Source organism: Artemia sp. Qi Xiang Cuo, chromosome 3, assembly GCF_049724085.1.
Source record: "Artemia sp. Qi Xiang Cuo chromosome 3, ASM4972408v1, whole genome shotgun sequence".
In the NCBI taxonomy this organism is placed as follows: Eukaryota; Metazoa; Arthropoda; class Branchiopoda; order Anostraca; family Artemiidae; genus Artemia; species Artemia sp. Qi Xiang Cuo.
Window position 1 is genome coordinate 72,563,024 of NC_142796.1, and position 14,240 is coordinate 72,577,263.

The 14,240-nt window shown below is 34.6% G+C and overlaps 1 protein-coding gene across 1 annotated transcript in view; it reads right to left on the reverse strand.

The window, feature by feature from the left end:
* LOC148954502 (kinesin-like protein KIF17) overlaps nt 1-14,240 on the reverse strand; it is a 186,284-nt gene that overhangs the window by 50,704 nt on the left and 121,340 nt on the right. Inside the window, exon 11 of the mRNA XM_089086301.1 lies at nt 1,743-1,847. Within this exon, the coding sequence (XP_088942427.1) occupies nt 1,743-1,847 (105 nt within the window). The remainder of the gene's footprint in view (nt 1-1,742; nt 1,848-14,240) is intronic.

The following is a 14,240-nucleotide window of genomic DNA, read 5'->3' on the forward strand; positions in this document are numbered from 1 at the left end:
ACCGGTAAATATAGTAGTAGCAGTAGGGGTACAGGTAATAGTAGTAGTCTTAGCTTTAGTAACAGTAGTAGTAGTAGTAGTAATAGTAATAGTAGCAGTAGTTGTAGGAATAGAAGTATTATTAGTATTATGATGCAAATACTGTCTTTTGGTTATTTCAACATCCCCCACTACAAGCGTTTTAAGTTTTAATTTCACACACAAAACTGTTCCTAGGATATTGCTGATTTGCATTTTTGACAACCTGCATACGGATGGCAGGTTGTCATCCATACAACAGAAATATTCTCTGAAAATTTCACCTTCATACCTTCATAGGTTGTGGATTTTGATATAGCCAGAAGACAATGTGTATATTCATTCAATGCTGCTTCTATGATTACCGTAACTAACGATACTAATGGCATTAAGTTTTAACTTTAGGGATCATTTAGGAGAAATTTCAATTAAACAAAAAACCTTAATTAAACAAATACCTGCATGCAGGTATTAAAAGAGCATATAAGAGCATAGGCTGCGGTTTCTGTCATAGCTAGTAGCCTAATATCATTGATATTTAAAAGGAGCTAATTTGATTGAAAATGAAAAGTTATAGTGGATGGAGGGCAATCAGCCCTCCTCTTTAGCTCATAATTTTCCAGAAATTTCCAATCAAAATTCTAAGACAACCATTTTGTTCAGCATAGCCGAATTGTCTAGTAACTATATCTCTAGGATTATTGGGTAGGTCAACCCCCCCCCACAGGTATCTAATTTGCTTAGTTAAAAACTAAATGTTGCTTTAAAATTAAATCAAAACACAATGTTTGTATGCTGGTTGCCGAAAAAATACCCCAGCAATACGCAAGGAACAAGTGAGAGTTTTAAGGTCGAACTCTCAGGGCTACCTCTATTGCGTCTTCTGGTCTCAAAATTTTAGCTACTTGAAAGGGCTCAAGAGTTTCCAACCCGCAAAAGAACATAGATATACTCTCGTGGGAATGGTATTAACTTTTATTTATAGGGTCAACTACAGGATGACTAAATTAAACACTACTATTTGTGTCATGATTTTCAAAAGAGTTTATGTTGTCAAAAATGGCTGAAAAAGTTTCTCAAGCTTATAAATTGCAGGCTGAACTAATAATTCTTAAAGGAAATCCGGAAAGATTCAAACAATCATTTTCTTTTTCCCTGAAAAAGACCCTGAAACGAACAGAAATTAATTAAAAAAAAACTTTGTCCACAAAATAAGCTTTTCAAAAAAAGTAAAGAACTCCATTAAAGCAAAAATCAACAAAAATAGAATCAAATAATCACCAAACATACAACTGCCACAAATCAGTATCAATACATAATAAAACCCAAAACAAACAGAAATTAAAATAAATAACAGAGTCAAACTCAAAACGAGCAGAAATTAATTTGAGTAGGGTTCAAAACCCCAATGCTTTCTAAAAGCCAGAATATAATTTTACTTTATTGAAAAAATTCTATTGAATGTTTTAACTTTTATAGCTTTCAGACACGAAAAATTAATTAAGATTTTAAGGAATAAATATCAGCATATTTAAATTAAACTTAAAATGCACATTCATTTAATTTTTTTAGTGGCCTTTTTAGTACCAATTTATAATCTTATAATTCCTACAAGATTAGCCTTCTCTAAAAAAAAAAAAAAAAAAAAACTATTGACCGATTGCTGTTTTTGGATGACACCCTGAATCACGCTTTTAAAATTGAGTTCACAGTTTTTTACTTACCATAACAATGACTGGGCTGTTTTTGATCCGTTTTGCTCGCGCTGCATATCGTAGGGTGTTCACAGTTTCGGAGAGATTGTACTTAGTTGGGGAAATACATGCAATCTGGAAAGATTCCATCTCAGAAACAATCCAAACTAATTTTCAAAGCTATTTGTTATCCTTGATGTGATCAAACAAGACCAGATGGTGCTTTTTATACACTTGATGAATTATTCTTAACTGTTTAACTATCGATAATAAAAGAGCACTATCAGTCAAATCAGAATTAAAACCATATTTATTTTCATGCTCAGGTTTTTTTTTTATTCAGTTTATAAATATCTAAAAAGAAAAAACTGGTGATCACGTGCATATATATATATATATATATATATATATATATATATATATATATATATATATATATATATATATATATATATATATATATATATATATATATATATATACATATATATATATATATATATAGTCTACACTGACAATGCTCGACAATAAAAGAAAATTGTGAGATAATAACAAACCAATGAGAAGTACAATTCAGTTACTTAGTTAAAACAAGAAAAAAAAAATCAAATATTATAGCCAAAACCTCAGCTCTTTTGTCCTCAGCTCGACAATAAAAGAAAATTCTGAGACAATAACAAACCAATGAGAATCACAAGTCAGTTAATTAGTTAAAACAAGAAAAAAAAATCAAATATTATTGCCGAAAGCTCAGCTCGTTAGTCCTCCATGACAAGAAAAATAAATGACTGCTATCCGCAATTCACTTTTTTTTTCCTATTTTTTCTTCTATTGTCCCGTCTTCCTAAGTTTTCTCTTGCCGTTACCAGGCCTATGAGCAGCGAGAGGAGCAGTGTTGCCAACGCTTTGAAATAAACTGTACCAGTTTTCCGATAAAAATTGTACCGCAAGAAAGTAATTTGTACCATCGGTTCAATAGATTGAAAATTTGCCATAATAATAAGATAATTTTCAATAATTTAAAACTTGGAAAAGATAATCAAGTCAAAAAGGAGCAAGTAAAACCTAAATATACTGGGAAATCTGATTGTACCAAAATATTTCCAAATGTACTGTACTGTGCCAGGACCTCTAGATTGTACCAAAAAAGATACAATTGTACCGCGTTGGCAACGCTGGAGAGGAGTTTTTGAAGCTAATCCTATAAGGGTTCTTAAGATTCTTAGGGTTGTCAATAAAAGAAAAATATGTGGATTTATAAATAAGAGGTAATATTATAAAGCAAACGGTAAGAAACACTAATAAATATTCGGACATATTTTATCTTTGTATTTAAACAAACTTTGTATTTGGTCCTTAAGCAACAGGAAAAATACTTGAATAAACAGCTAAAATATGCAGGAAAATAATATAAACAAACAAAAACTGTTATATGTACGAAGAAAGTTTGCTCTAGAGACCGTTGTTCTCTAGTGTGCTTTTTCTTTTTTTTTCATCTCTTTGATGTTTAGTTTTGTTTTTTACTTTTTTTCCGCTGATGAAGTCTACCAGACGTGAATCCAAAACATTTGGGTATTTATAGTATATTTTGTCACTTTCTTGACGAAGAATTCTACTCACTATTCATAAATCTATGTGTTCTAATTTTCAGCTATAAATGGAAAGAGGTATAGTTTAAGAAATTATTGTTATAATTTCTATGTACTTTCTAGTATTTTCTATGTAATTAATCTATCTCTTGTGTTTTTAATTTTTGTCTTAATAAAATATCGCTCCTCTTCCTTCAACGGTAAAAAGTATTGCGTTTGTATTTGATAATGATTGCGACCAAAGGATAATACTTTATCCTTTGAGGTTTCCACAAGAGACTATTTGTCTTTCTAACAAGGAGAATTTACCCCCCTCTTAAATTTTTCTCTTGATAGAATACTTTGGGGTGACATACTCATCTTGATTTTGATTCGGGAATATGTTTAAATTTCTGACGAACACAGTTCTATTATTTTATAAAATATTTCCAATGTTCTCTCCCATCCCAGTTTCCGAGTCTCGTTCAATTTTCCTCTTGTTGCTACAAAGTTTCTCTCATTAAGAATTAATTTGAGCGTTTGTTGGGGTGTTACAGGTTACTGAGAACTCATTATCAAGTTTTCTTCTCAGCAAGATTACAACATAACTAGGAAAATATCCAGGGATGTATTGAAGATATGAACATGATACTATCGCGCCCAAAACCTTTTAAAAACCTAAGCAAAAATATGACAATCTATTTCGTTTATATATCCAATATGGAATAAAAAAAATATTTTGCCATGGTAATATACATACTTAATTAGTTTTCATAAAGAGCATATAAGCATGAAATTTGCAGAAAAACTGAACAATCTCTGTATCCATTCCCAAACTTAAATCACCTAGTAAATATTTTATGTAAAACTCCTTTCTATCGATATTAAACTTCTTATGTGCTTCGTAATATAACTAGGTATGTTTAAACTGAAGATTGTATTTCTCATTTCAAAAATTTGAAGGAAAGGTAAAAATAAGGTTTTAAAGCTTTTTGTGGGTATAAATTTTGTTCAAGGATTTAAATGGACAAATTTTCAGTAAACATCAAAGTGGTGTTGAATAATTTATATCTAATTCTTGAAATACGAGAAGCTCATCAAAATATGTTAACTATCATTCAAGCCACGAATAACGAGTTACTTTATGGCCAAACCTGTAGCCAATCTTATCCCTTATTAAAGGGCAGAAATACCAGTATTTAAAAATTTAAGTAAATACTGACGTTAAAATTTAAAATGAACATAAATATTCTGTTTTATAAATGTTCCTTCTTTATTTTAATTTGAAGAACCTTGTTTTCTAATTATATTTCTGCATGTTTTTAATATTTAATTTGAAACAAAAATATTCAGGCCCTAAATATGAGGAGAGCTTTCGTCTTTTTATTCCCACGTTTTCTAAATTTTGAATTTTAGCTAAACAATTCTCAAAATGAAAATTGTCCCTGAGAAAGTTGCACCCGCCTAAAAGCTATTTATTTAAGGGCTCTGAAATTCCTAAGAATTTTTTTTTCAGGTTCTAATTTGCAACTGATTTTTGCAACTGAAAGGTGGAATACATTGAAAAAATATCGCTCAAGAGGAACGCCCTATCCATTTCATTTATCCACAAACAATCTATGAACGGGATCTTTTGTATCATACTAAAAATGCTTCCGCAATGAGAGGGGGATATCTCCTTCTTAGAATTCACATTGAATTCTTAGTCTGAGAATTTATCATATCCAGCGCGATAGCACTGCCTAAGTAAAGGACGAAGTGACCCCAATGTTTTTTTTTCCTCCATACCCGGGCACTTCTCAACAAAGGAGTTGCCGTAAAAAGTTCAGATATGGCTCGTTCGATTTAAAATTAGAGTGGCTAGTGCCCTTTTAATAGTCGAAAGTGATTGGAGGGCAACTAGCCCACCCCCACGCCCATCATTCCCTCAAACACATCCAATCAAAATTTTGAGATAACCATTTTGTACAGCGTAGTTGATTTCCAGATAGAAAATATGTTTTTGAGGAGGACACTCCCCCACAACCCTCGGGGCAAGGGTTTTAAGTTATGCCCTGAGGGGATATAAGAACGATGTTGGCACTATGTACTATTTATTATTTTTCCACTTAGAGCAGGGCACTTCATATGGAATGGGTCGTCGCAGAAACTTCAAAAGGGGCTCATTCCATTGGAAATTGAGAGTTCTAGTGCCATTTTTAATAGTCGGAAGTGATTAGAAGGCAACACCCCACCCACGCCCATCATTTCCCAAAACACATCCAATCCAAATTTTGAGATAGCCATTCTGTTCAGCGTAGTTGATTTCCAGATAGAAATTTTGTTTTTGAGGAGGACACTTCCCCACAGCCTTCAGGGCAAGGGTTGTAAGTTATGCCCTGGGGGCATATAAGGTTTTTATAGAAGGCGTTTTCGTACAAACTTCAAAAAAGTCTCATTCGATTGGAAATTCAAAGGGCTAGTGCCATTTTTTAACAGTCGAAAGTGCTTGGAGGGCAACTAACCCCCTCTCACGCCCACCTTTTGCCCAAACACATCCAATCAAAATTTTGAGATAGCCATTTTATTCAACGTAGTTTTCAGTTCTGTAAATTAGGTCTCTGAGGATGACAACACAGCCCTCATGGCAAGGGTTGTAAGTTTTGACCTGGGGGCACATAAGGTTTTTATAGAACGCGTTTTTTTTAGATAGCCATTTTGTTCAGCTTAGTTGATTTCCAGAAAGAAAATATGTTTTTGAGGTCACTCCCTACGACCCTCAGGGCAAGTGTTTTAAGTTATGCCCTGGGGGCATATAAGAACGATGTTGGCACAATGTATTATTTTTTTTCCTTTAGACCAGGGCACTTCGTATCGAAGAAGTTGTCGTAGAAACTTCGAAAAGGGCTACTTCAATTGGAAATCGGAGTGGCTTGTGCCCTTTTTAATAGTCGAAAGTGAATGGAAGGCAACTAACACCCCTTCCACGCCAGCCATTTCCAGAAACACATCCAATCAAAATTCGGAGATTGACAGCCATTTTGTTCAGCGTAGTTGCTTTCCAGATACAAATTATATTTTTGAGAAGGACACTCCCCACAGCCCTAAGGGTAAGGGTTGTAAGTTATGCCCTGGGGTTATATAAGGTTTTTATAGAAAGCGTTGTCGTAGAAACTTCAAAAAAGGTTCATTCGATTGGAAATTCAAAGAGCTAGTGCCCTTTTTAAAAGTTAAAAGTGATTTGAAGCAACTAACCCCTCTCTCTCCAAACACATGCAATTAAAATTTTAAGATAGCCATTTTGTTCAACGTAGTTGATAGTTCTGGAAATTAGGCCTTTGAGGATGACAACCCCCCTCCCCTCCCTCACAGCCCTCAGGGCCAGGATTGTAAGTTATACCGTGGGGGCATATAAGTTTATTACAGAATGCGTTGTCGTAGAAACTTCAAAAAGGGCTCATTTGATTGGAAATTGAAATGACTAGTGTCCTTTTTAATGGTCAAAAGTGATTAGAAGGCAACTAACACCCCTTCCACGCCCACCATTTCCCCAAGCTCATCCAATCAAAATTTTAGAGATTGCCTTTTTTCCGCGCAAGTTAAAGTTCAGGAAATTATACCTTTGAGCAGGACACTCCCCTCACAGGGCAAGTCTTCAGAGCAAGGGTTATAAGTTATGCCCTGGAGGAATATAAGTTTTTATTGAAATTTTTGTCGTAGAAACTTGAAAAGGGGCTCATTCGATTGGAAATTGAAAGGGCTAGTGTTCTTTTAATAGTCAAAAGTGATTGAAGGGCAACAACCCCCCTTCTCCCGCCCACTATTTCCCCAAAAACATCCAATCAAAATTTTGAGATATCTATTTTGTTCAACGTAGTTTATAGTTCTGCAAATTATGTATTTGTGGACCACAAACCCCCAGATCCCCCAGGGCAATGGTTGTAAGATATGCCCTGGGGGCATATAAGGTCTTTATAGATAGAGTTGTCGTAGAAACTTCAAAAGCAGCTCCTTCAATTGGAAATTGAGAGGGCTGGTGCCCTTTTTAAGTTATACCCTGGGGGTATATATCCTGGGGGTTGTAAGTTATACCCTGGGGGTATATAAGGTTTTTAAAGAAAGCGTTGTCGTAGAAACTTCAAAAAGTCTCATTGGATTGGAAATTCAAAGGACTAGTGCCCTTTTTAAAAGTCGAAAGTGATTGGAGGGCAAATAACCCCCTCTCACGCCCACTTTTTCCCCAAACACATTCAATCAAAATTTTAAGATAGCCATTTTGTTCAACGTAGTTTAAAGTTCTGAAAATTAGGTCTTTGAGGATGACAATCTCACCACAGCCCCCGAAGCCAGGGGCGTAAATTATTTCCTTGGGCCATCAAAGGTCCTTATAGACCGCTTTGTCATAGAAACTTCAAAAATGGCTCATTTGATTGGAAATTGACATGGTTAGCACCCTGTTTCATGTTCAAAAGAGATTGGAAGGCAACTAACACCCCTTCCACGCCCACCATTTCCCCAAAAACATCCAATCAAAATTTTGAGATAACCATATTGTTCCAAGCAGTTTAAAGTTCAGGAACTATACCTTTGATTAAAACACTCCCTCCACAATCAGGGCAAAGGTTATAAGTTATTCCCTAAGTAGTCGAAAGTGATTGGAAGCAACTAACCCCCTCTCCCCAAACACATGCAATTAAAATTTTAAGATAGCCATTTTGTTCAACGTAGTTAACAGTTCGGGAAATTAGGCCTTTGAGGATGACAACCCCCCCCCCCACAGCCCTCAAGGCAAAGGTTGTAAGTTATGCCCTGGGGTCATATAAGGTTTTTATAGATAGAGTTGTCGTAGAAACTTCAAAAGGGGCTCATTCAGTTGGAAATTGAGGGGGCTAGTGCCCGTTTTAATTGTTGAAAGTGATTGGAATGTAACTAACCCCCTCTCACGCCCACCATTCCCCCAAACACATCAAATAAAAATTTTCAGATAGCCATGTTGTACAACGTTGCAGAAAGTTTTGGAAATTAGGTCTTTGAGGATGACAACCTCTCCCCAGCCCTCAGGGCATGGGTTGTAAGTTCAGCCTTCGGGCCATTTAAGGTTTTTATTGAAAGCACTGTCGTAGAGACTTCAAAAGGGCTCATTTGATTGGAAATTGAAAGGGCTAGTGCCTTTTTTAATAGTTGAAAGTGATTGGAAAGCGATTAACGCCCCTCTCACGCCCACCTTTTTCCCAGACACATCCAATCAAAATTTTCAGATAGCAATTTTGTTTAACGTAGTTGAAAGTTCTGGAAATTAGGTCTTAGAGGATGACAACCATCCTAACAGCCCTTAGGGTAAGGGTTGTAATTTATGCCCTGGGGGCAAATAAGGTTTTTATGGAAAGTGTTGTCGTAGAAACTCAAAAAGGGCTCATTGGATTCGAAATTGAAAGGCCTAGTTCTCTTTTTAATAGTCGAAATTGATTGGAAGGCTTGACATTTTTATAGTAAAGATCGATGTGGGTATAATGTATTATTTTGTTGTTGTTGTTGTTGTTTAGAGCAGGGCACTTTGTATCGAAGGAGTTGTCATAGGAACTTCGAAAAGGGGCCATTCGAATAAAAATAGAAACGGCTGATGCCCTTTTTAATAGTCGAAAGTGATTAGAGGAAAACTAATCCCCATCCCACGTCCACCCTCCCATTTGCCTTTGTTTAAAAACAAAATGTTGCCATAAGATTAAATCAAAATGCACTGTGTTAATGCTAATTCCTAATAAGGCATCTCAGCAGTATCTTAAGAACGACTGAGGGTATTATGTTCAAACTTTCGGGGCTACTTCTGATCTTAAAATTTAGCCAAATCAAAATAGCGTAAGTGTATCCAAGCTATCAAAGAAAGTAAACAGATTTGTATGCAAATGATATCAAGTTTTCCATTTCAAGTCAACTAGAGGAGGTATGAAACTAAATTAGACACTACTATTTGTGTCCAGATTTTTAAAAGAGTGTATGTTGTTAAAAATTGCTGAATTTTTTTTTCAGCATAAAAATATCAGGCCAAACTATAAATTCTTAAAAAAAGCGAAAAGATTTAAAGAATTATTTTCTTTTTCCCTGAAAAGACTGTGTCAATATAAAACGAACAAAAATTAATTAAAAAACTTTTTCCACAAAATAAGTTTTTCAAAGAAAAGTAAAGAACTCCATTAAACTAAAAATGAACAAAAATAAAATCAAATAATCGACCAAGCTTGAAACTACCACAAATCAGTATCGATAAATAAATGAAACCCAAAACAAACAGAAATTACAATAAATAACTGAGTCCAACTCAAAACGACCAGAAAATAACATCAGATGGGCTCAAAATCCATACACCTTCCCGAGACTAAAACAAAATTCACACATCACTGAAGAAAATACAAATGATTGTGGATTGTAAATTTAGCATAAATAGACTGGTATCGAGCAATCGAAAAGTTGGGATTACTTGATTTATTCAAGTTATGAAAGTAAGAGCATTTATATTTTTTTCAGTTAAGTGCAAATTATGTTCTGGCCTTGGGAAGGCATAGGCATTTTGAGCCCAACTTATGTTAATTTCTGCTCGTTTTGAGTTTGACTCAGTTATTTATTGTAATTTCTGTTCGTTTTGGGTTTCATTTATCGATGCTGATTTGTGGTAGGTTCACACTTGGTAGATTATTTGATTTTATTTTTGCTCATTTTTTGTTTAATGGAGTTCTTTACTTTTCTTTGAAAAACTTATTTTGTGGAAATTTTCTTTTAATTAGTTTTCCTATAAAGGGAAGTATAGGTAAACTCTCTCCATGTTGATCAGATGGATCACTTATGGAAAATTTGGGGCAAAATTCGTAAACAGCCTTTTTGAGCAAAAAAATATATACAAAATTGCATATTTTACATATGAGTTCAAACTAACTTGCTAAGGGTTATTGAACTTATTTAGCTTGAGAGTGAAAACTTTAATGGAAATTGATCCCTATTTTCTGGGATACTTTATCCATTTCTTAAATTATGTAATTTTTCTTATGCTACATTCTTTTGATAAAGAGCGTTAAACTGAAAGAACTTAGGTACTTGGATTCATCATAAAATGCAATTTTTGGTACATGTATAGTTTTAGGGTTTTCGGTTTCTATTTTATTTAGGTTTCGGATAATGATAGTAGGCTAATACTGACTTTATTAATAATAATAGGTATAACTCTTTACAATTTACAATTATTGCACTAATAGAAAGACCTACGTCTTGCGTACCCGTACCAAAATTTATGTTTTGGTACAGGTACGAGAATATTAAACTTGATTTGAATTCGAGAGTTATTTCTTACCGTGACTCTACAATCAAAATATGTATTCCCTCTATTATTTGGTTTTCACCAAAATTTGGCTATTGTACGAATTTGTACGCTGATTCTCCAATTCACGAAATCAAAATATATGTGTAACCATCTCAAGATTAAAGTTTTGATTTTATAGTCGTTCCATTGACTATAAATTATTTTGAAAACCGAAAGGGGTGGTGTCCTGTAAGGTCATTAGAACTGTTTAGTCTTATAAATCCCTAATAGAAGGGGAGTCTGAACCACCAGATCCTTCTGTTTTGGCCCCAAACTTTCTGAAATTATATTGTATCATGGTTGCAGGGATGACTAGAACGATAATAAAAACCCTAATGAGGTCAAAGAAAGTGAAATTTGGAAATTAAGGTTTAGAAAAGCTGCTTAATGAAAAACATTTGGGATGCTATTCTTATTTAAAGAAGAGTAACGGATTTTACGTGACATTTACATTCAAGTGTGTATTGAACTTGCGTGATTATGAGAAACAATAGATAAAAAGGCCAAGAGTTTCTAAACGTTTTTTATTTCTAAACGAAATAAAACTTTTAGTTTTGAATTTTATATCGTCTGAAAATCGATGTGCTGGTTTTCAGCCTCGAAATCAGATTTAACTGTGCCTCTCTTCAGCCTCCGTTTTTTACCTGGGGGGGGATTATATTGAACAAGTCGTCGAAGGAGTTTGCAAAAGAACCCACTAGAATGCAAATATTTAGATGTTCTATATGTGTCCAGTCTGTGACTAATTTTTTTATAGAAACCAGTGACTGTGCCAAAACGGCCAAAACTAATAACTCCAGAAATTGCTACAGTTATAAAACCTAGGTTTTTGATTTCCAAATCTTGAGGTTTATACACCTTTAAATATTTATTTTTTGTCAACTTCACCATTATTCTAAAGAAGGTGAGTTAAATTAGCTATGACTTCCCACCAAGTTTGGTTCAAATCTGACTCCACATTCTGGTAGACGTGCTGATGGCTTGTTGACTGCTAATATACTTAAGTGGCCTGCCGATATCACAATACTAATTAATAAAGCTCTCAGTGGTCTTATACTGGCCATGAAATGAATAAACTTTACTATATGATTATTAATCTCTAAAGAACTCAAATAAGCATAGGTTTAAGTAAAATGCTAGTTTTTTGGAATTATATAAGTATAGACAAATACGACGAGCCGGTTTGTTTTAAACACCTTTTGAAAAATATGCTACGTTAGCTGCGGAGTAATAGTTTTTTTCGCTTTAAGTTTCAACTGTGCTCTTTACTTTGATAAGACACAATCCGCTATCTCACAAACTTTATTCCTAAGATTTTCGGTCCATTTCCGGCATTGCCGATTTTTGGACCCTCCACTTCCATATTCAGCTGTTCCAGGAAATTTTCCCCCAAAATGTCCTCCTAGACTCTGCCAATGTCACAATTTATGCTATTCCAAATCTAGCGATCCCTGTTGTTGCTATTGTTTCACATCATCTCTGTCGTAAAGGGGCTAATATAGCTCTAGACTATTTTGAAAAGTTTCCGAATGTTGTTGTTTTTATTATTTGCAGTGGGTATTTTTCATCTACAGTTTTGCAACTGTTAAAAATCTAAGCCATTCGCTAGTAATTGATAATAATTAACAGTAAAAATGAGAGTTGTATAGTGTTCTTTAAATGATGGGCCTTTTTTTAAACTATGTGGTATACAATTCACTACCACTGCCTTGCCTGATGGGAAAACTCTCTCTGAATTTTCGTTTGCTATCTTTGTCACTTAAGGTTTTGAAAACAACTCCCATGATTAGCATTTAATCATCGACTTAGAAAAAACAGAAAAAACAGAAAAACAGCTTAGTATTTAATTTTTTTATTATTAAAGAATGACTTTTTAATGTTTTTACAAGCTTATAAATCAAGAATTAAAAAGGGTACGAAACTCAATGCAGTTTCTTGGACCTCATTTGTGCTGTAAATTAATTCCCCAAAGCTTTGCATTTACACATCATGAAAGGTCAGTTTGCCTTCAAGGAGGAAATGCTATTTTACCTTGACCTATGCAGAGTTTTTTTTTCTTCTATAGAATAAGTTAAGTAAAGCAAGTAGTTAAAAGACAGTTTGTTCTATATAGTACGTATGATGAACCCATGCTTTTATTCTAAACAGGTTTTTTTTCGAAGTTTGTTTTTAAAATTTTGCTTACTATGGGCTAGGGTTCGTTCTTGATTAGGCTGCCCCTAAAAGGGCAACACATGATTATTAATAAGTATCATTTTTACCCATACGGCTCTTTAAACTAAAAAATTATCTTTAATGAAATAGAGAGAAACTATCGAAGTTGGATTATTTATTTATTAACAGAAATATCAATCGATCACCTATTTTCCAATAATCGATGGCCAACCAAAAGTTATATTTAGAACGTACTTTTAGACTAATTAATCTTAGTTTGACTATTCATCAGGTAAGCATAACCACCGGGATAGCTGGTCGTGGTTCGGTCCATACTAGAAAAAATTTATACTCTCAAGTAAAATTACAATCAACACTCAAGTATGAAATTACACTCGAGCAAAACAAATTTGTCATAAATGGCATAACTGCTTATATTAAATTATTATTATTATTATTATTATTATTTTATTTTTTTTTTAGACCAGGGTACTTCGTACAGAAGGTGTTGTCGTAGAAACTTTAAAAGGGGCTCGTTCGATTGGAAATTGAAAGCTCTGTTACTCGTTTCAATAGTGAGAAGTGATTGAAGGGCAAACAGCCCCACCCACCCACACCCCACCCATCATCTCCCAAACACATCCAATCAAATTTTTGAGATAGTAATTTTGTTCAGCGTAGTTGAAAGTTTCAGTAATTATAGTTTTGAGGATGACAATCCTGCCCACAGCTTGCAGGGTCAGGGGTGTTTGTTATGCCCAAAGGTATATAAGGTTCTTATAGAAAGGGTGGTCATATCAAATTCAGAGAGGGCTCATTGGATTAGAAATCAGAATTTCTGGTGCCCTCTTTAAAAGTCAAAGTGATCGGAGGGCAACTAGAACACCTCACGTCATATTTTCTCAAAATACATCCGATGGAAATTTTGCAGTAGTAATTTGTTAAGAAGAAGTCAAAAGATCACAAAAAAGGCCTTTGGGGCAGGTACAGCCCCCCAGAGTCTGGGCGCAAGGGCTGCAAGATATTCCCCGGGGCATATTAGGTTTTATGGAAGAGATGGCTGTGTGAACTCTAGAGCACACTCATTTGATTAGAAAATTATAGTTCTAATTCCTTTCAAGAGTCAAAAGTGATGGAGGGCAACTAACCCCTCCTCCCTCATAGCCTCTTTTCCCCAAACGCATCCGATCGAAATTGTGAGATAGCCACTTTCTTCACAATAGTCCTAAGTGCATATATTAATTCCTTCAGAGTCAAAGCATCCCCCAAAACCCAGGGACAATGGTTATAATGCCCCGGGGCATATAAGGTTCTTATGGAACCGGTGTTCCTGTAAACTTTGGATCGGATGTGGCTCATGTGATTGGAAGTCGGAAATTCTAGAGCCATTTTTAAGAGTCAACTGTAAATGGAGGGCAAAGAGCCCCTTCTCCACAAACCTATTATTTCCTTAAACACATCCGATCAAACTGTTAAGAG